Source organism: Lutjanus erythropterus, chromosome 8, assembly GCF_056507025.1.
Source record: "Lutjanus erythropterus isolate fLutEry1 chromosome 8, fLutEry1.hap2, whole genome shotgun sequence".
Lineage (NCBI taxonomy): Eukaryota > Metazoa > Chordata > Actinopteri > Lutjaniformes > Lutjanidae > Lutjanus > Lutjanus erythropterus.
Window position 1 is genome coordinate 42,116,883 of NC_139324.1, and position 24,017 is coordinate 42,140,899.

General features: G+C 38.6%; 1 protein-coding gene across 1 annotated transcript in view; it reads right to left on the reverse strand.

Annotated features, from left to right (window-relative positions):
- The window catches only part of LOC146323355 (transmembrane protein 163a-like), a 98,898-nt gene that overhangs the window by 15,097 nt on the left and 59,784 nt on the right, over window positions 1–24,017 (reverse strand). The window contains exons 3-4 of the mRNA XM_084724197.1: window positions 5,704–5,747; window positions 3,853–3,944 (exon numbers count right to left, since the gene is read on the reverse strand). Coding sequence (XP_084580323.1) covers window positions 3,853–3,944; window positions 5,704–5,747 — 136 coding nt within the window. The remainder of the gene's footprint in view (window positions 1–3,852; window positions 3,945–5,703; window positions 5,748–24,017) is intronic.

The following is a 24,017-nucleotide window of genomic DNA, read 5'->3' on the forward strand; positions in this document are numbered from 1 at the left end:
TAATGAACTGAGGCTGTTTCATAAGCAGTTAAAGATTCCTCGTAGTAGCTTTAAAATTCTTGCATATAGCTCCTTCAAGGTCATCTTAAATATTAGGTTCTTCTTAAATACATTTGATAAGAAAGTATTTGTAATTTGTACCAGGATACTTTTTGATGTATTTGGTCTCTGGTCACAGCAGCAGCAGCAGCCTGATTTTCTACAAATAACCTGAAAACCAAGTTTCTCAAACAACACAATCACAGTGTTTGTCAGGCGTTGGACTGTTTGCAGCCTATTTGAGGCTCTGTGTGCTACCAGAATAAACGATTTCCAGACTTCCGTCAGAGTGAAGGTGGTACTTTGTGATGTTAGTTTATTAAAAAAATATATGAGTCAAAATGAGGTGAATGTTTTTTGGGGGGTGGGGATACATTAAGCTTGCATCTACACACCCGCTTGCTCCGTCAGCAGTGGAACGAGATGGTTATTCAAAACCTCTCAATTGCTTTATTACAGCTTCACTTCCTCTGACACATCTGCTGGGCCTGAATTACAATATCTGTGTCCCATCTATCTCACTACAGAACAGAGACACAGTGTCTGACAGGTGCAGTGAAGTGGTGTTTATCCTTTACTGATATGGATGGAGGTCGCTCACAGAGAAACTGCCACAATTCACTGAGAAAAGGCATTGAAGTCTGCATAATTCTGAGAAATGCTTTGCTCCGAGACAGATTCTAGAGTCACTGTGATTGTAAGTGCTAAAACATGCATTCATTAACAAGAAACTGGTACATTAACAACACTGTCATGAAATTATGAGCAAAATGACCTTCAGATCAAACAGCTAAAACAGAACGGAGAAAAGCTGCATATTAAAAGAGCCAGTAAATACAAATGTAGCCTAAGTATATATACATACACACACACACACACACACATATATATATATATATATATATATATATATATATATATACATATATATACACACACACACACACACACACACACACACACACACACACACACATATATATATATATATATATATATATATATATATATATGTATATATGTATATATATATATATATATATATATATATATATATATATATATATATATATATATATATATATATATATATATGTATATATTAGCAGTGTGAAAGCTAAAAGCTAAAGCTTCCTGTGCTCTCTGGGGGAGATATTGCACCAAACTCCCTTTAAGAAATATGTTAAAAATGTTAAAATGAATGTTAAAAAAAACACAAAACTCTAGAAGCACCAGATAAAAGGTGTCAAATGTTAACAGTCTTCTTGTTAATTCGGCATCACTATAATCAATAAAGATAATGGTTAATTGAGGGTTAACACTTTGGTTTGAGGTCAGAATTAGGTTAAGGTTAATCTTGGAGTTAGGCACTTAGTTGTGACAGGTTCCCACGAATGTAGCCTGTCAGTCTGTGTTTTATTGGATTGTTGAATGGCAGCTCTGTCTTTTATCATCTGTGACACCTCTGAGCTGAACAGAGGAGCTGTTGTAAGACGAACACGACTGTGTGCAACCTGACAGTCTCTTGATGAACCCAGCTGAGCTGCAGCAGGCCTCAAAACTGATGGATTAGCAGGCTCGTGTTTAGCTGTGATGTACTGTGACATACAGCAAGTGACTCTGTGCAATTGCTCCACTCCCTCACACCCTCAACTGAAGAAATATAAAGGTTTAATCTGTCCAGCTGAGCGCACAACATGACCAAAAGCCTACCAAAAAAAGCCTTCACATTCTTAAAGCTGCAATAACATAGAAATTCCTGAGCTATTCAACCATTCAACATGATTTTAAAATTCTTTTTCACTGAGAGTTTTTTAAAAAATGGCTTTACAGATATTTCATTTCTATTGAAAAGTATGGAAACACAATGAAGTTGGAGTGTGGGCAAGCAGATAAAGCAATGCAATGCTTCGACCTTGCAAAAGTACAACACCCCATCAACCACTGGGTTGCAACAGAGGGCGAGGGGCTCATGGTACAATCTGACATTTAATGCCAGAACAAGTTGTTACTGAGCACAGAGGTGGACAAGCTGTGTGCAACAGGTGTAGAGTTCAGTCTAGGTAGCTAGAATGGAAACTGAAAATTCAGTGAAGTCACTACAAGTAACACCTTTTGAGAGAAGAATTTATGCTGTAAGAGAAGCTCAGAGTGAAAGAGGGTGGATGACGTATTCAGATTCTTTACTTCATTAAAATTACTAATATCACCCTGTGAAAACACTCAACTACTAGGAAAAATCCTGCATTTAAAACCATAATGAAGTAAAAAATGTAGGAGTGAAGTAGCCTATAAAGAATCAAATGGTTCCTGCCAGTGTTTTACTATTATATCTGATGTTATTGGATCAGTGTTACTGCTGCATTAATGTTATATTTTACTGCTGAAGATGTTAAAGTTTGAGCTCATTTTAATTACTTTATATACTGTTGCCTGGTGTCATTTATAGCAGTGCATCATAATCTTTAAGATCATCATATGTTTGTGGCATGGCTGTCCTGTCCTGTGAGAACACTTACTTACTTTGCTTAATTTAGCATTTCATCATAGCATATTGTGGCATAAAAGACCATTTGCACCAATTGAAATACCCTGACTTACTGTAACTCTTTCCCTGCTAGTGATTTAAAAAAGAGTTGCCAGCCAACGCCAGCATTTTTGACAAGATTCACTGACTTTTTCAACACCCACAGAATATCCAGTTCTATAAATATGTTAACACAGAATATATCAAAAGGAAGAACATGTATGGTACTTTCAGACAAAAAAAACTTCTATTTGATGGATTCTCATGAATTATATATACTGTCCCCAAAAGATGAACCTTAATGACTTCCCTGACTTTTGCTCTTGTGGTTTTGTTCTAGCTTCATTCATTCTTTTCACTTTCTTTCTGTTTTTTTGTTCTTTTTTTGTCTCCTGAATGATGAGATATCTCATCAATGGTGGGGAAAGAGTTAATTAAGCATGATTCATTGTAACAAATGTTCATTCAGCTCAGCAAATACAATTAAAGGCATTTTTATTCATTTGAATACACTGTGTGATCCCTTTTTTTTGGTATACAGACGCCCTGGAGAAAGAAATGCACCAGCCTGCATTTTATGTTTTTATCCCTCTGTGGTTTTCCCCTTTCTACACTCCTCCTTTCTTTAAACCAGTGTTTCTCAATTCCGGTCCTCAGGTCCCCCTGCCCTGCATGTTTTAGATGTTTCTCTGCTCCAACACACCTGATTCAAATGATCAGGTTGTTTTCAGGCTTCTGCAGAGGCTTGATGACGAGCTGATCATTTGAATCAGGTGAGAGAAACACTGGTTTAAACCATCCTGGGGCTTCATATCGGCTGGGGCAACAACGCCTGAGAGTTTCTTCTGTCCTGAGCTCAAAATAATCTGTTTTAAAAAAGCCAGTCCAGGTAAATAACCTCCTCCCTCCTTCAACAACTAAATGGGATCTTCGCATCAGTAAAACTTTAATCAGGGTTTGTTGTGGCAAGTCATCTACCTGTGAAACCAACCATTAAATCCAGACAATACTGAAAATAACACCTTCACTGATGTAAACACGTGTTAACACAAAACAGCATCATAAAAACATTCAAGAATATATTTAGTTGTTGAATTTGCATCATTAGGGGATAAAAGAAACACAAGAGGAAAGATAATTGGAAAAACAGGTGGATGGATGAATACTGTAGATTAAGTGCAGGAGCTTTGATGCAGGTGGAGAAGAGTAACCCAAATTGCATCACGCCGCATATATTCATCATTAATCAAATGTTAATTAAACTCAGCACGTTGTTTTGTACTCACATATACTCTCTGTGTGCAGAGTGCACAGCTGCTGCATTGCTGTAGCGCCAGAGGACAATGACTGATGACAGGACGTCCAGCGTGGCATCAAACTGCCGCAGAACCAGAAACAGAGAAACAGAGGAACAAGAGAGGAAGGGGTCTTAAGTTACAAGTTATCGCACTTTGATAAATCAAACTTTTTTTTTTTAAATGTGTTGTGGCATAGATGTATAGAGGTATCTTTTCTGCATTGTTGTGGAAATAAAACTACCACATTTTACCAGCATGGTGAGGATCATCTTAAACTGTACTTAATAATACATTATACAATATTATACCTGGAAAAAATAGGCAGCATTGGATAGGAAATAGATGTTTTATTTTTTAAATCTAATTCAGACTTTGTAAGTTTCAAAATAACTAAATAAAGTTTTAATTACATATAATCTTTTGTTGAGATAATTTGCATTTCTTCCTCAGATAAACTTGAATCGTTTTCAAGTTTTCAAATTTCAGAAATTGTTCACAGTGAGTGGGAACAGTTGGAGTTGAAATTATTAAATTATTAACCATTATTCACTTTCATTTCAACAAGGTTACTAAACAATATTTTGAGATGTAAATTTGGGGGTAGCTAAACTGCTGGTTTGGGTTTTTTGTTAGTCATATCCTGTTTTATTTTGAAGGTCTTGCCTGGGAAGAGCTAACATGTAAGGAGAGGAAGCGAATGAAGGAGACAAGGAGATGTATTTGCTGAATGAAAAGCACAAGTTAAGACACAGAAATATAAGGGAAGGCAAATCAGTAATTAACTCACAGAATACAGGAGTTGCTGGTCCACCGCTGCCTCGATCTGTTAGCTGGTTTTTATTATTGTGTGCTTTGTGATGAGTGTGAACTAACCTCTTGAAACACTGAAGTCACATTACAACACAAACAAATAAACAGACCGTGCCAGCGGTAGACCAGCAACTCTTGTGCACTACAAGTAAAAATGACTGATTTTGTCAATGGAGTCTGGCTGGTTTAGAGAGCCATATTACATTGCTTGGGTTCTTATGAATAAGTACTTCATACAACCCACCTTCAAATGATCTGAACTATCCCTTTAATGTCTTATATATGCAAAACATATGATTAATACTGATTATTGCTGTAGGGGAATCAAGGTGATAAACATTATCAACATGACTTTATGCTGCACTTCTCATGTTCTCAAACAAGACTAAAGAAAGTCTTATCTCTCATAGTAAAATGATCATTATCACTTAATTTAAATTTAATTTGAATCACATAATGTACCTGTTAAAGCTTAAAGAAAAATGTCAACTTTCCTCATGATAGCAGCTGAAGCCACCAATGATCAGCTGCTGTGATCTGACCCCTTTGAGTTGAGTTATATCAACCTTTTACCTCCTCGCTACTTTATTAAAAATGTCATAGACAGCCGAGCACATGCTAATTAAACCCCAATCTTTAATAAAGAGATAGCTAGCACTGCAGATTATGGTTTATAATACTTTAATCACATTATGCTAATCTGATTTTCTCTCACAGGCCTCGGGTATGGCTGATTTAATTTCCACTTCATTCTTATTAAGTCTTATTCTTTAAACTAATTACACTCACAATCACTTCCTCTAAATAATAAGGAGCTTTATTTTGGTGAAAGCCGGTAAACACGCACTCAAAAAGGATTTTGACATTAAACCTGAGCTCTGTGCCCAGTCCCTCCTCTCTGCCCTGTTACCTTGGAGACAAAGGGACCAATAACGTGTTGGTAACAGGAGTCATTAATAAATCACAGAGACCAAAAGTTATGACTAATTGATCAATGCAAAAGGAGGGAAGAAAGGAGGTGGAACTCACGGCGAATCCGAAGGCTGATGCGCTGTGTCGCATGAATGATACAGCTGTGGACAGAGACAGAGACGGACAGAGAGCAGTTAGGACTGATTGTCATTTTAGTTTCAGTAGTCAGTTTTATCATTTAGTTATATGATATCAGCCACTTTAAAGTACAGTTGCACTCATATCTTTATCTGCACCTGGAATGCATCATGTATAATTAAGATTCATCTTGTGCACAGAAAAATACAACTTAATAATGCAAAATGAAAAGTAATAACATGATGAAACATTACAAGATTATTAAGCGTTTCCAAATCATGTTCAGTTCCTATAATGTTCTTGGAAGCAATAACAATTAGAACAGGTTTACTGAACAAGGCACAGATGTATGAATTTGGAGATGTTAGACTGACAGTTTTCTTGTCAGAACAAGTCTTAAATTTGTCTCGAGTCATAGCAGCTCCGTTTGCAGCATCACTGATAACAAACAGGACAAGAAACAAAATTTGTACATTTAACAGGACGTTACAATCACAAAAGACAAGAGACAGATAACACATGACATTGTTACCTTTGGTTAATTGCTTGTGATTTGTTGCTACATTGCAATACAACAAGTATTTAAATGTTTACAAAATCATTGTTGTATACCACACAACAAGACTGCTTTTCTTACATGACATCAACAATCATTTAAATCTATATTCAGTAAGTTCTTTAGCTAATTAGTGGCAGTACAACAGTCCCTGAATGCACCATTTGCATATCATTGTAAGCTGATCCAGCTAACATGTTAACAAACAGTTGCTTATTTATAAAACCATATGAGTGTTTCCCCCACCATGGTCTCCACTCCCTCTGTGAAATCACTCACACTGCCTCGAAAAACACCAGATATTTTCATTTATGTTGTGAATTCTTCACGTTCAGACGTTTTTTTGAAAGTATGCGTGTTCCCTTCCTGTTGCTTCACTCTAACTCGCCTCTCTTTGTTGTTCATGATGTTGCTCTGTCTTGTCGATGTTAACACTGTTCAATTGTTTGAAGACAGAAGTATGTACTAATCTGATTGCTTTCAAATCAAAAGTTTGCATTAGTGCAACCTAAATTTAACATAGGTCAAAATAAAAATTTCCATTTTCCATCTCAATTATCTGCTTCACCCAAAAGTCAAATACTGCTAATTAAAACAGAATAGCATAGTTTCAGGAAAAGTAGTTATTTTTATAGTAACCTTAGTGTGTTATGTCAGTGTGTTTAATGAATAATATTGCTAATGTTAACACGATTTAATATTAGACTGCTAGCCTAATAATAGCTGGTTTTCTTCAGTGAGTTGACTATAACGTAACACAATTTAACAAATTCAGGTGGACCAACATAATATACTATTTGATCACAAAATATATCCACACGCTCCCACGGATTATGGAAAACAACACAATAGGTCACTTTAATTATACAGATGACACATAAATTTATCTAAGCATATAATCAGGGCACTATAATCCCATACAGACAGTCAGTAGTTGCACTGAACAAACTGAATATTTGAAGATGCCAGAAGTTTCTTCGATCAGACAAAAACAAAACTGAAGTAATTGTTTTTGGAGCCAAGGAGGAAGAGTTAAAATTCTGTGCTCAGCTTCAGTCTGGCTGTAGATGCATGACGGGGTTCCTGAATGGGATGGAGGGTGTTGTACATTCATTGTCGTGCAGTCCTTGTCGAGCACACCTGTGCTTTTTGCCCTTCTGCCTGTCCTTGTGTCTGTCTCTCCCCCTGTGTTTTCAGGACAGAGTCTCGGGGGACAGCATATCGCCAGTTAAATCACCATGGTAACAGGAGATTTCAGGCCGAGCTGGGAGTTGGTCTGAACCACAGAGCTTTCATCTTCTTCTTTCTCCCCTCTTTGTTTCCCCCGACCCTCTTTTTTCTCACGTTCTTATTACCTTTGACACTTTATTTTTTATTTTTCCTATCACAGCTTGTCACATCTTTGAATTGCTGCCTTTTTATTTGTTTCATTCGGGAGTAACAGATTACATGTAACAGGATTAATAAGGATACAAAAAAATGTAATTGTATTCCATCATATCTTCAGGAAAAAAAGACAGAATCAAATTACTGTTACATTTAGTAAAAATAGGGGTTATTAGTAGGATTGGAATTTTAAAATACATTTATCATAAGGAATTATATACTACCATGTTCAGGTCCCACGCATTCAAACACTTCATGAGTCTGATGACACGACAGGCCAGCTAATCTGAGAGTCAATTCACTATCATGGTCACTAGTGGCAAAAAAAAAAAAAGAAATGTTTTTCTGGGTGGAAATTTCAACATTATTTTGTCTTTGACTCATGAAGGACAGCGTCACAGTTCAGTGACAGTTCTGTCTTAAACTGTGAAAATACAGACATCATCCAATAACTTAATATCTGATTTAAAGGAAGGTCACACGGGTACACACACCAACTGCTAACGTTAGCAAAACAGACCAAACACTAATGTTAGCTACACAAACCAACTGTTACACAGAACAACCGCTAACATTAGCTACACAGACCAACCTCTAATGACAGGTAGCTACAAGTGGATTTCTGTCTCGCTAACCTGTAAATACTATTATTTCTACTACTTAACAGTTCTTAACTACTACTTAAAAGTTTGAGTGTAAAGTGTGAAAAAAATCCATAAGAAATCCAGAAAATAAGAAATAGCTGGACAAAACATTAATAAACATAAGACAATTTTGCCTTTTGCTATTAATCCAAAAGTAACAATAATAATAATAATAATAATAATAATAATAATAATAATAATAATAATACGTTGCTTTAATATTGTGATACTTGGATTAGGTTACAGATTACATTTTAACCCTCCACAGTGACATGCTTACATGTTGCCACGCAGGCAATAACACACATTTAAAAATGAGTTATTAATAATAACTTCTGATTTCTCACTAATGTGAAAAAGTAGCTTCAGCTTGAACTGAAGTTGAAAAAGAAGCACGGCAGAAGGAAGAAGGAGAAAAGAAACGGGTTAGAGAGAAGGTGAAAAAGGAGGAATTAAAGAGAGTGAAGAGGAAGAGAGAGGACAGTCCCAGACAGACCTTTGATACGAGGCAGATGGTATTAGTCAGGCTGAGTGGGTGTGTAACACATGACTGCCCACACACACACACACACACACACACACACACACACACACACACACACACACACACACACACACACACACATATGCTGTCCCCGTGTCTCACTCAGTCTTGGAGACCCAGAGTCTCCCTCTCTTTCTTACTAACACGTCCCCTCTCTTGATTGTCTTCTCTCTCATGTATGGAGGGTAAACTGAATCTCTGGAGCTCCACCAGACCTCAGATCCATCTGGAGAGTCCAGAGACTGAGCCGACCTCTGAACTGAGAGTGAGACAAGTTTTTACCATGAGTTCAAGAACCAAATACAGGGGAGTGAGACAGGTGGAGACTTCTCACTTTACCTTTATGATCAGTTTGAGCAGCGTCATTAGCTGATCAGACTGATGGTTGGTCAACAAGCAATGGAGTGTAAAATTGTTCTGTTCTTTGTGGAAGATATCAGGACAGCTAATCAATAAAGAGAGCCACAGAGCTGAAATCACATGCTAATAAATGTCATATTAATTATGTCCACAGGTCAATACCATCGACAGTATATCATACTAGTAGAAAGAGCCACGGTGACGTCATCTGTTGGTTTGCAAACAAACATTTTGGGGTCATCATCTTGATGTTTTGGAAGCAGAGCTTGCTCAGCACCGAAATGAGCATGGAGCAGGTCTATAATGTACTTTCATTTGGGCAGTGGTTGTTTTTGGCTCGATCATTCAGCAGGAAGTAATGGTAGTAATCGTACTGCGACTTCAAAATTATAATTTAACAAAAATTATAATAAAGAACCTGGGAAAGGACCAGGATACTGCGCTGAACTGCAAAACTATACCCTGTGCACCAGATTACACGTCTCTGTCATCTCAACAAGACGCCAACCGTTTATCTCTCCACACAGAATCAACTGCAGCCAATCGCACAATCACTCCTTCTATTCTTACCCGTCAAAATAAAAGCCCCAGACTGTATCACTGCTCTGGCAGCTACTTGATCAGTGCAATGTTGTTGTGTTTAATTGGTCTCAAACAAGGTTTTGTTGCAGGTTTATGGAAATGGCTTTGTTTTTTTTAGATTTGGAAGCTCCGCCCACTTTTTATTCGACTGTGAATGGTCAGTATCATAAATGCACAGTGAGACTGTTAAAAGTCTTATTTCTTTTTTTTTGCATGCCTCCGTTTCTGTATTTTCATTTCACAAGAGTTAATTTCCTGAAGAGGAATGATAACTCGCAGCAGATATCAGTGATGAAATTGTAACAAATGAGCTAATTATCTGTAACAAGCTCCCAAGCCATGATTAATTCACATGGAGATAAATTTTTACCAGGAGAGAACAATCTCTTTTACAAATAAAAGCACAAGGAAGGATCCTTGTGTGTGAAAAGTGTCTGCCAGTTAAGATATCTCCTTTTCAAGATGGTTCTGATATGATTTCACATCAGAATCAGAAAATCAGAAAAAGAAGGTAAACAGGAATAGATTAAAATCAAAGTCATTTTTCAGGTAAATAAACCTCAAATTAATTTAGTTGAACTTGAAAAAAAATGTGTTCAATAAGCTTAAGATTTTAAGTTACACTGAAGAACATTACAAATAGAGAGAGAGAGGGAGAGAGAGGGAGGGAGAGAGAGGGAGAGAGAGGGAGAGGAAGAGGGAGGGAGAGGGAGGGAGAGGGAAGGAGGGAGAGGGAGAGGAAGAGGGAGAGAGAGGGAGGGAGAGAGAGGGAGAGAGAGGGAGAGGGAAGGAGAGAGAGGGAGGGAGAGGGAGAGAGAGCGCAAGAGCGAGAGAGAGAGAGGGAGAGGAAGAGGGAGGGAGAGAGAGGGAAGGAGAGAGATGCAGCAAAATGGGCCGCAGGCAGAAATCGAACCGGCAGCCGCTGCAGAGGACTGACAGCCTCAAAACACGGTACGCACACCCTACCAACTGAGCTATAGGGACACACACATGTAACTATAATTGCAATAAAACTGCAATATGGCCAATTGTGCAGCCCTGATTCTTTACACTGGGTGGATGACGTGTCTTTGCCCATTCAGAGAGATGATATACACATATACATGCAAACAGACAGTCAGTGTGTGCAGGGGTGTGTGTGCACCTGCAAGTGAGTATGTGGATGATGTCCAATCCTGAAAGCTATTTTTTGTCTAACTAGTTGACCTGTTCTGTACTTGAACAACCGTAACAATCCCTCACTGGTGGGTAGTTTATAAAGCTTAGTGCTCAGAGGCAGAATTTCCCAGCTGAGTCAACTTGGTACTTTCTTAAAACAAAGGCATAATTGGTGATAGAAACTAAAGTAAAATGTCTATATATCTTGTCTTTCTTTAAGCCTTTTTGCACATTCTTCCTGTGATTAAAGGTTACCGTGTATATATCCAGTGATGTGGTGGGTTGTGACCCTGATCATAATTGGCTCTGGGATCTAAAAGCCTCTATGTGTGACCGTCTACATTCCAGAGGAGCAGAAACCTGCTGCCTGAGAAGCACTGACCCATAAACTGTCATGGGTTTAACCTAGTTTTTTTCTGGTTTTCATCCAATTTAATGTACACACCTCAAGAACAACTATGAGTAGTGAACATTATACGATATGATTTTAGGCAGACATCATTTAGCTCCTTAGTTAATAGAATATTTCTATCCTTTATGGACAGATATTTAAATGGATTATAAATGTTTAAAATGAATATTCTAAACTTATGACTTCAGCATGTCTGTGAGCTGGAAAAACCAAATTATCCTTCAACTTCAAAACCAGGTGTCTCATAATACTGTAGATACTGAGGATGGGGGATGATCCTGGTGGTCAGTTTCCACGCTCAGGGTGGGAAGCTTGAGCCTGTCACGTAAACCTTGAGCAAATATCGCAGGATGGTTGAAAAACGAGACTTGTTTACATCACTTTCCTTCAACCTTTTGACCAAACTGATGAATTTGCCTTGAACAAGATGAATTTGAAAAAATAGGACACAGCAACTGGACTGAAGTCTACATCCACAACGTTTGAAGTCAGAACATCTTCATTTTAAGGAGGACTGGACTGGATTATAGTAGAATGATAGTTTGTGTTATTGTGTGACTTTGGTGAATCTGAGCTAATCTTTTAAAACACTTGTCACACAATAACACAAACAAACTAATGAATCGGGGCAGCAGTAGACCAGCGACTCCCTCGTTCTGTGAGGTAAAATGACTTATTTCACCTGTGGAGTTTGGTTGGTTTGGAGAGAGGAACATCTGGCTCATATACAGGCGATTTCCCATCAGAGATGACTGTCTGATGGCAAAGTAAAGTGTTGAAAATGATGTAAAAATAGCTACTTTTAAACTGAGCTAAATCTTTTAAGATGGGCCTTTTTGACATTACAGGTTAAATACCTTTGGCTTGCTTAGCTTCCCACACCAGTACCCCTGCTGCTTTGCCACCTACTACAGGTAATACACTGACTGCCAATAAGTACCCCAGTTCAAATAATCCAAAATATACCTTTAACCTTTCATTATTTTATGTACTGTTCATTGAAGGACTGTTACCCGAGCCTTTTTGGATAGAGCTCCAAGGTGATATTAAATGCCAGAGTCTGGAGGCAAGTGGCTAAAAACTAAAAACATTAGTATATAGTCTTATTAAATATGTTGTTTCATCTTCAAATATGGCTCTTTGTCCCTCCAGATTTTTCACTATCCATTGTCTTTCCAGTAGCTCATAATGATTTGTCAGATCCATGGTGAATTATCATAAGACACAACAGTACTAAGAAATTAGTTGCAGTGATAAGATATGGTGATTTGTGCTGTTAAGTCAAATATGAAACTGCTGCATATTCAAAAATAAAATAAAAGTAATTACACACAACTTGGTAACACACTGCTTAAAAATCACCAAAACCTCTTTAAGCTGCACAAAGGATTGGTGATTTATTGGGAAATGAAGACAGAATGAATCAGAATATTAATAGAAGATATTAACGTCTTCTCTCACTGTATAATAAACTGTTTGTCTGACCCTCTGTCTTCAACAGCAACGCAGTGAGTCAGCTGGATTGTTAATCAACACTTTCACTGAGGAAGCACTTTGTGCACACACACACACACACACACACACGTACACAGTGTTTAGTCAGTGTTTAAAATGTATTCAGTTCCAGAGAGAACAGATGTCCTCTCTCTGTGTCTGTGTCATTCATCTAGAAACCCATTTGGGAGCTTTATCACCGACATGAGCTTGTTTCTACTTTCATTTACACCTCGAGTCTGCATTAATTTAAACATGCAGGAAGCCACAGTGCAGTTTTTATGTTCATGGTCATCAAGCCAAATATGCAGACTTCTTCTCGAGATCCCATGTGAGCTACTAATTTGAAAAAAATGGGTTTTCTTCTCATTCGTTTTTCCAGTTTCTGCTCTCAAGCTCATTTCGATGTGCCAGCCGTCTGTGTGGTTGCCGCCTGCCAGCAAATCGATGCCTCTCTCTCTCTCGGGGGAAGCAGACACTTTTCGCTATAACATCCTTTGGGTTGTTAGTTAATCAGGGAGGCAAGCATGCATGACCAGTGCTAACAAGACCGGGGAAACAGGGGAAGAGCGGAGAGGAGGAGGAGGTGGAGGCAGAGTGCTAACAGGGAAGGAAAAAGGAGAGGGAAGCAGGGGAGGGAGCTGATGGAGGAGGAATGAGAGGCAGATGGAGGGAATTCAAAGAGGAGCAGGAAAGAGGAGGATGAGGAGAAGCAGCAGGCAGGCTGAGGAGGAGCAAGAAAAGAAAAAGAGGAGGAAACACTAAAACATAGTGTTCTCTGTCTCGAGATAATAATAATAATAATGTGTACAAATATCAAACTAATAAATTAAGGATGTTTGTCAGTTCTTTGCCTTCGTTATGTTGCTTTATTTATTATAAGAAAACACCAGTCCCAACCTTTATAAGCCGATTATGTAGGTTTGTGGCCATAAAACACTATTCTATTCTATTCTATTCTATCCTCTGTTCCCCATAGTCCACTCAGATGTCCTGCCAGCACCTGCATAGCCACAGCAATGGTTAAGACTTGGCAGCAATAAAACTCTAATTATCAGTGAGTTATGCAAGAACCGGGGCCAGAGCCAACACTGAACACCCCCCGCCCCCCTTCCTCTCTCTCTCTCTGCCTCTCTCTCTCCTCAGTGCACACTTGGCTCAGATTACATATATATATATAAATATATATATATATAAATATATATATGTATATATATATATATATATATATATATATATATATATATATATATATATATATATATATATATATATATGTATATGTGTGTGTGTGTGTGTGTGTGTGTGTGTGTGTGTGTGTGTACATGAAGCAGCATCTGATCAGACATTAATTCCAGAACAGAGTTTGAGCTGTTGGTGTTGAGGACCTGCGAGGCGACATACAAGCATTTATAACAGTGATCTAAGTACTGTTTGAGTTGAGTCGAGGTGATGTGTGGACATTAAAAAAAAGGCTGGTAGCATGTTGGAGATCAGAGCTTATAGTGTTCATGTTATGTGTTTGACTTTATTGCTGAAACACTCATAGGCATCGGAAAGGACAGAGTGGAATTTTGGATTAAACAGCAGCAGACCTGCATCTTTCAACCACACAGCCAGGTCATGCAGACGCACCACCGTGGACCTCAGGAGGAGAGGAGGTGAGCAAGGATAAGAACCACGCAAACCCAGTTTTCAGTTGTTTTGGCTGTGGTTATAAACTGCCAACTGCACTAAATCTAATATGGAAGCAATTACAATGTTACTGAAACTAGAAAATGTGATTGATCATCCATCAAACCTCCCCTGCTGTGTGTCCTTTATGAAAAAACTGTCCATATCGAATTAGTAGAATCATTTGCAGCCAAACAGAAATGTAATTACGTCCTCCCCTCTGTTCCTCAAGGGCGACAGCTCAGTCCAGGGATGTGGAGTTCAAGTATATCACAAAGAGCAGAGTAATGTGAAAGACAGGGAATGAGGAGGAGAAAGGTGAAGAAAGAGGCAGACAGAGCGGCAGATGGACAGACGGAGAGGACGTGCGGGTGACAGAGAGGGATTAATAAAGTGAGAGAAAGAAAGAGAAAGAGAGACGGGGACTATAGGAGCCACGCTGCCAATCAGTGACGCTGATCCTCCAATCAAATCGAGGTGACTGACTCATCTGTGTTAGAGCTCTGAGAAACATCTCCTAACAGACTAACGAAGCTGAGGAAAACCACTTAACAGTCCCAAGATGAAGGAAGGGATTCAACGTGTTTGAAGTCGAGTTGTGTGGTTCAAACGCAGTTCATTATATTTCTGTGCTACGTGATGATAGAAGATCTGTTATTTGCACAGTTTAATGGTGAGAAGCGAATGGTAAGCAGAGACAGGTGAGGAAAAGGCCAGAGAGGGAAAATAAAAGAGGTGGGGAGAGGACGGAGGAAGGGATGGGGGAGGTTCAGTGAGTGGACGAGATGAGCAGGAGAAAATTATACATCATTAAAACCAGACTAAAGCAGATTTTTTATGCAAATACACCTGCCAGGACTGAAATAGTGCAGCAGGGGTGAAATGGAAAGGTTACACACTTCATACGTGGAAAATCCCAGTTTCAGCCTTATTTAAGGAATCACTCACTGACATTTTTGACTGAAAATGTACGAGGTGACCTTGTGTAAAAGTTTGAATATGAAAACAAAATAATTTAAAGCTATTAACATCAAAAAAGTGTCAAAGGATAGATTTCTAAAATCCTAATACTTGCCTATAAAAGCACTTAATCTGTGTTGGTCCTTCATAGATTAACTCTGATTTACTTGTACATTATGAAGCACCCCGACCCCTCGGATCATCTGGAACGTGTTGACTCAGTGTTCCCTGCACCAGATCCAAGCAAGGTGAAGCAGCCTTTAGTTTCTCTGCTCCAAACCTCCTGAATGCCTGAGGTCAGCTGAAACTGTCAGCTTATTTAAATCATTACCGTTCACTGCAGCTTCCCAGTATAGTAGATTCATATATTTCTTAAGATAATCTTAAAAGATAAAAGAGAAAGCAAACAAGTAGAAAAATACCAGCTTTTTTAAGTGTAATTACTGTAATTTTTTAAAATTATTTATTAGCTTGCTTTTAGCTTTTGTTTTTAGGATCTCAAATCTAAATTTAATGTTCCAAGTCTGAAGAAGATGGACAGATAACCTGAAAATGTAATGTCTCCATGGCTGTCCTTGAAGCTTTCAAGACGTACGACAGGAGGTGGTTTGAGACTCATTTTATGGTCTGGTGTTCAAAAAGTGTAAATGTGTCTGTCAAAGTCAAACTAACAATGGGTACAAGTTTCAAGTGTACTTCCTGTACACTGGTAGGCGCTCTGTGGAACAGTGGTGGGCGACTGGATGAATATATTGGCTATATGGTAAGTTTTTTGGGTCAATTTTTATCATTTTATTTTGCAGAGTTGAGTTAATGGTCTGCAGAGTGACAGAGACACATGTTCATTCAGCGCCACAGTACACGCCAACTCAGCCGGAACCGAGTGCACTGAGCTGGATGAGGAATGAGAGGAAAACAGCCCGGAGAGCCACAGAGCCACTTTCACATCTAACGCAGTGAATTAAGGATTTATTTCGACCAAACAGGAGCTGATGATTGTTGGAAGAGTAACAAAGATGGTTTTGTTGAGCTTTACATTGTTTTTCTGTCGAGTTTTAATGAAGCGTGTTTTATCATGAGTTAACAAGGAAATTAAGCTCATCTTAGCTGTTTAAAAGACAGAAACTTGGATTCAGAAGGTGTACAGTCGTATCTTCCTATTTAATAAGGAAACCGGCCATATACTGGACGTGGCAAAAGTATGCAGTGTACATACTGTAGTGATCTCCCAGATGAGACTTGGGAGATGGTGGGAGTGGCGAACAAATATATCAGCAATGGCTGGTTGGTGGTTGGTGCTGACAGTAACTGATAGGAAAATCTTAACATATTGCCCAAGAAGTGGAAATACAGACGATACCCAGTTAAAAGCAGCAGAACATTTTTTTAAGATAATTTTAGCTTTGAAACACTTCTGCTGCTCCTCAGGGATCTCTAAAATGAAAGAAAATGTGAAATTTTCTCGTAGGAGCTTTAACCTGTGTCTTTGTTGCCTACACCAAACCACAGACAGTAAGAATGTAAAATCCCAGTCCCTGGTGTCAAAGTCCTGCTTTGTACACCCACTGTCCACCTCGATCGCCTCCCTGTGACTCCAGACCGGTTCATAGATGTAATGCCTCATGATTAAAACTATTTCAAAATACTTGACATCAGAAACATGATTTCTAGGAGATAGGATTAAATGACGAGTGTAAATGAGCAGTATTTGTGTGTGCAAACCCATTACCAAATGCACATGTGTGTGCGTCCTAATTGCTGGTTGCTCTCCCACTGGGGCGGGGAGTTAAAACAAAGGCCCGCAGGATGTTGCTTCCTCATTAATTAGCAGCTGTAAACAGACATGCACTCCCTCTGACGCCCGTACACATCAAAAAATGAGACCATTAAACAAAGAGCACAAACTATACTGCACTCAACGCGCACAACATCCATCTGAGCACATGTAAACACTCATAAAAACTTGCTCGGCATAACCTCCACACACACACACAGTCCTTCCCTCAGCAGACTCATCCGGCGTGGCTGCGGCCGTTTGCTCAGCTGCAAAATATCGTGTTTAATAATTCAGGACCTTCTGCTCGACTCTGCACCGCGCCTCGCACTCTGCTCGAGTTCACCCTGCAGAAAACCCTACTGGGACGCTTCCTCTTTCCATCCCTGCAGCTCCTCCTTCCTTCCTCCTTTTTAACCTCCCCTCTCCCTCTCTGTCCCCTTTGGACGGCCCTCTCCGTCCCTTCTGTCCCTGTGTGTCTCCTAAAAGAGAAATCATTGCTTTTCTTTGTCTGTCCCTCCAGCTCTCCCTTTGTCCTCTTTGCTGCAGTTCATCCTTCTCCCTCCTTCATCCCACTTCTGTTTAATCATGCTTCCTCACTTCCCCCTCTTCCTCCTACCACTCCCTATCTATTTCCATCCCTTTCATTTTGCGCTTCAATTCGTCTCCTTTGTCCCCCACCCCTCCCTTCTCTTCTTTCCTGCATTAACACCCCTATATCCCTAACCCTCCCTTTGCCTTGGTACCTCCCTCCTGGGCTCGCTCCCTCCCTTCCTCCATCAGCCCCTGGTATTGATTTGTAGGAGGGCAGAACTGCAGTTGATGGGCACGGCGAGGGAGGTGCCATCTGCGAGCGGCTTGGCACTGGGGACTCACCGGGGTTCGTGTGGAGATTAAGCTAAGACAAGCACACGGCTGATTGAACTAATGCTTCCTACACACCTGCAGCTTTTAAAGAGCTTCATTCTGGAAACGTTTTAACAGCTTGAGAAACTTTAGGCCGAGTTCAAGGATTTTCCAAAAACGCAGTCTACGTCAGAAGTTTTCTGCCCTGCTCCGCTTTTAGAAACAAAGGTGCAACCACAACCCTAATGCCAAAAAAGGTTTACATTTTATAAATGTAAATAAAAACAGAATGCAATGATTTTCAAAAACTCATATTCAACTGAATACTGTACAAAGACAATATATTTAATGCTCAAACTGCTAAACTTCATTGTATTTTGCAAGTATACTCATTCTGAATAAGATAGGAATGCATCACTAGAAGACAGATCACTCATCCCAGTGCTGAATTATAAAAATAGTATATTTTTTCACACATAGACCAGAATGGACTCCTACGCTTCATTAGAACAATAATCTCTGTCACGCATTTCAAACAGGCATATAAACTATCAGATGGAAGAACACACGTGCAGCCACCAATTTAACCCATAATATCTGCCCACTTACTTTAAGTCGTCTCCTCTCTGAATGTCTGTGTCGCCGCAGGTTTTTGTTTTTATTTCTTGTTGACTGTCTCTGTTTTGTGATGCGATTTTGTCTTTTATGTCTTGCAGAACAGGAACCTGCTATAAACCAGTTTTGACTGAGTTAGGCCTGTTAAGTTGTGATTTCATTTGGTATTTTTAATAGTTTCCTGTGTTATAACAAATGCATGCAACGCAAAAAATAGTTAGCACAGTGGCAAAAAGACATTAAAAAGGTAAACAGGTTAACAGATGACAGTATCATGATATTAAAGGGGCGTCCTCAAAAGGCTCAGTCATTCACAAGCAAGGATAGGGTGAAGTTCACCTGTGTGGGAAAATAGTCCAACGGTTTAAGAACAACGTTTCTCAACACAAAACTGCAGGAATTTAGGGATTTCACCATCTACAATGTATAACCTCACATAAGGGAAGAAAACCAACATTGGTTGCCTTTGACCCCTCAGGTGGCACTGCATTAAAAACTGCAGGGTACTACATGGACTCAGGAACACTTTGGAAAACTGTTGTCAGTAAACAGTTTGTCTCTGCATCTACAAATCCAAGTTAAGACTCTACCATGCAAAGAGAAAGACATATATCAACAACATCCAGAAACACTGCAGACTTCTCTGGACCAGAGCTCATCTGAGATGGACAGATGCAAAGTGGACAAGTGTCCTGTGGTCTGACAAGTCCATATTTCAGATTGTTTTCACTAATCATGGACGTCATGTCCTCCGGGCTAAAGAGGAAAAGGACCATCCAGATTGTTCCCAGCACTGACTTCAACAGACAGCAACTATAATGGTAGTGTGTCAGTGCCCATGACATCATGGGTAACCGCCACATCTGTGAGGGTCCCATTAATGCTGGAAGGTGCATACTGGTTTTGGAGTGACATATGCTGCCATCCAGATGTCTTTTCCGCAAATGTCTCTGCTTATTTCAGCAAGAAAATGAAAAGACACTTTCTGCACGTGTTCCAGCAGTGTGTCTTCGTAGTAAAAGAGTTCAGGTCCTAGACTGAGCTGCCTGCAGTCCAGACCTGTCTCCCATTGAAAATGTGTGTTGCATTACGAAGCACAAAATACAACAACAGACAAAATTTCACTTTCAAAACTTCAATCATTCGTATCCTCAGTTCCCAAACACTTATTAAGTGTTCAAGGAAAAGATGATGGAGGAATCAAAGTCAGTCATTCTTCAAAATAGGGTTCTTCATATGCAAATGGTTCTGTAAAGAAAAAAAAAAACTTTTTGTAACCTTTATTTAAGACTGTAATTGTTGGAAACTAGTGTGTTTGGTGAAATGATGATAAGACACACACACACATGCACACACACACGTACTCCTGGGACCTGGGACCCTAACCTGAACCATAACCCAGGTCTTCATCCCCCAAAAATTGATAGGTCCCTGTAAGGAAGGCGAGTCCCCACTATGTGAGTGTATAAACAGGCCAATGTCCCCACAAGACAGACAGAAAGGTTTGTTATTAATCACAGCCTTCAACTCGATGCTTCACAACTAGGCAGGAATTACAGTTCAGTAAAGTCCAGCAGAGTCATAAACGGGTTGTGTTGGTATAAAAGACGTCTCCACTGACTATTCATTTTCTGTTAATGTCCCCACAGCAGGGAGAAATACTGTGATGCAGTTAGGTAAAGGACATCTTGTGGCAACCCAGGCGACAGTATTATGAGGGAATTCATTAGCAGCAGACAAAAAATACTCTCAAGGTCTCCACTGCAGTTGTTCAGCCAGTGCTGTAGTTTAGCTGAGGGCTGATTTTATTTTCTGGATGCACTACATGATAATGTCTCTCTGGTTTCTACAGTCATTTAGACACTAGAATCCAGTCATTAAATTTTATGAAGGGATAAAGAAAGGCTACATGATACAACCAGTGGCTTCGTACATCAAGTTGTAATTCTCCTACTTGCGTCAATTTATGCAGACACTGTAAAAAAAAAAGAAGAAACAAAACAAACAAACAAAAAGAAAGGTTGAGAAAAAAGTAAACCCTTTTTTAATTTAGTCTAGTAAGGTCCAATACGTTCCATCAAGTTTGGTTATGAAGTTCACTCAAAGTTTTTCAAACTTAGCATTACTATTCAGATCTACTGCGCTTAAGTTAAGAAAACTTAAATTATTAGATTTGATGAGCTGTAAACTCCATGTTCTTAATGTATAATGTAGAATAAGTCAACATACACTGTAAAAAAAAAAAAGAAGTTGAGATAACTCATGGTTTAAACTGGCTTCACTAAATTTAAAGTCAAACTGAAGTCGTATGTGTTGAAATAAAGTATTTTGCCGACCTATAATCTTTTGTTGAGATGATTTACTTTGCTTGTTTAGATAAACCCCAAAAATTCTGTATTTTAAAAACTGGTCACAATGAGCGGTGAGTGTGATTTGTCATTATTTGGGTGCTTGAAAAATGAAATGTTAAATTATATTATTCACTTTTACATGATTCACTTTTACTTTCACTAATTCAGTCAACAATTTTTTTTAAATACATTTGTTTCTAAAACTCAAAGATTTGTTTTAAAGAAGAAAACTGAACCATCCCAACTTTTTTTTTAGTTTATCTCAATATTTCAGAGTTTGAGTCTGATTAAAAACTCAAAAACATTAGAAAAAGAAAAGAAAAGAAAAGCAGTTGCCTCAAAATTATGAGTTTTCCCAACTTTTACGTGTCAAAGCAACAATATCCAAAGCTCATGAGTCACATATGCTTATAATTAAAAATATTGCACATTCGCTTGGTGATTTTCTTGTTGTGAGGTGACAAAAAATCCCAAATTGTGATTGTTTTATGCAGTGCTGTTGATATATGTTCTTAGCCTTTAAGAACATACAGTTTCTAGTTCATCAAGCATAATAATTTAGTCTTTCCTGACTCAAACACTCTAGTAGATCTGAATACTAATCTAAAGTTTGACAAACTTAAGAGAGCAATTAGAGTGAATTTCTTAGTTGAGTTGACACAACAAAATAATCCTCAGTTGAGGCAGCTCAAAAAGACTTGGGAGCTGGTTGCTTCACTTCTGACAATAATAACATTCTAGATAAATAATACCAATATACCCAATATATACATATATATATATATATAAAGTTGTTCAGCATGCCTTAGTTTCACTGCTTATTAACAGTGAAGTATAACTCTTATGAGCAACTAAATCCCTGTGGATTTTATGCATTGTGCAGTTATGACTTCAGTTAACTACAGTATTTTACATGAAACAAGCTGGTTTAGTTTTATTTGCACAGAAGCCATTAAATGAAAACCTGAACTTCAAGTTGCAGTTCAAGGAAAAGCTGACATGGAGACTAATGAGGATCTTATTTTCAGCAATCAAACAGCAGGAGCTCATCCTTGAATTGACAAATATTTTGGACAAAAATGACTCTAATACTTTTCTTTCCCTAAATGATTGTTCTTTTTCCCCAAAGCAAAAATAAAAATGTCCTTAAATGAGCAAAGTTACACAAGTTACACATCAAGTACAAAACAAAAAAAAAACACGCTTTTGAATACTTGCGAAATGTTTTTTCTCCCAACTCTAAATCAGGGTTACTGTGTTTCAGAGATTCAGTTTCACACTAAAGGCACTTGTTAGAGCCCAAACGTCTGCCAGCACCGAGCGCGTCTCCAGCTGGCAGAACAGCACCTTTCAGAATGCTCTTTTCTTTTTATTGTTTGTGTTTGTGTTGCCAACGTGGACGTTCTTGGCTCATTCTGAACCACTTGAGAAAAGAATATAAGATGACTACAAATCAAAGCATGAAAAAAATGGAGGATATTCCAGATCTACACTTAGATGAAACCAACTGGTCCATGAGTTATGTTACAACCACATCTGTTACCACCACGTCTTCATACCTAAACAACATACCTTATGCATGTGATGTTAAACATGTGTTAACGTGTCACAGGCTGGTTAGGCAGGATAAACTACTGGGTCAACTTTAGGAAAAGAACATGGTTTGGTTTAAAATAAGTATATTATCTATGCCACATGATGGAAGTGACAGAAGTCAAGTACAGTGGCAGAAAGTAAGTATTGTACTTAGAGGTATTTGTGCCCAACTTGAGTATTTCCATTTTCTGTGACTTTATACTTCTACTCTTCTACATTTCTGAGGGAAATATTGCAGCACTGCTTTTATTCAATAATTTTAGTGATTTACTTTGCTGGATCATGATTAAAACAAGCTACCCAGCAGTATAGAAACTAATTCAAGCTATAATATGTAACATTAAAACTTCTGACAACACTACTTATAGTATCTTAACTTATAGTATCCTAAATATTTCCAACAGTGATCAAACCCAGAGAAATCCATAATTTATTCAAGGCAACAATGCAACAATTTCCTGCTAACCACTAGTAAAGAGCGATCGTCGTCCTCATCGATGAACATGATTTCTGCCTGAGTCATCTCAAATAAATTTTCATCTGCAAAGTGTATTGTTTAAATACATCAACTCCCATGATCCCACGGTACTTCACACAGTCATCAAACTATGTCTTTTGTTACTGTTTTTTAGTGAAAGACCCTGAGCAGCAGAACTTACATATTGTTTGTTTAAAATGAGCTCAACTGTCATCATAACTTTCCAAACTTAAGTCACTGTTTTTGCCCGTAGCGGCCGGGACTTGAGAAACAGTAACAACAAAAGAGAAGACTGTAATATTTAGCAATGAGGGGGATTATTCCAGACCACACAAGCTAAATCAGATCAACCCAAACACCTTGATTTAGCACATTAGCATCAGCAGCTGTCCTCCATCACCGCCTAAAGTGGGTACATGCACTGAGAGATGTTTTTGGGAGTGTCCACAGCTCAATAAAACAACCCCTGCTGCACCTTCCTGACGGACTGAAAATGAGGCTTTACAAGGGTGGCAGGTAGGAGCAGGAACCCAGTGAGATGAAAGCTGTTACATGGCTGCTTTAGACCGTATTGATTCCTCCAGACACATGAGATGCAGCTGAAACATGTCTGGTAGACACTGTGCAACTATACTTAGTAACACTTTAGTGTACATAAGCCTGTCATTACACTGTCATAACCATGATAACACCTATCATAAACATGAAGAAATCTTTATGAAGAAAGTTGACATGGTTTGAGATGTCTTTGTCATGACAACTTGACATTATCAAACTTAAAGAAAACAGTGTAGTTTATGTTCTAACATGACATTTGACTGTCTATTGGGGTCGGTTTTGACATTCGCTTGTCATAAGACCAT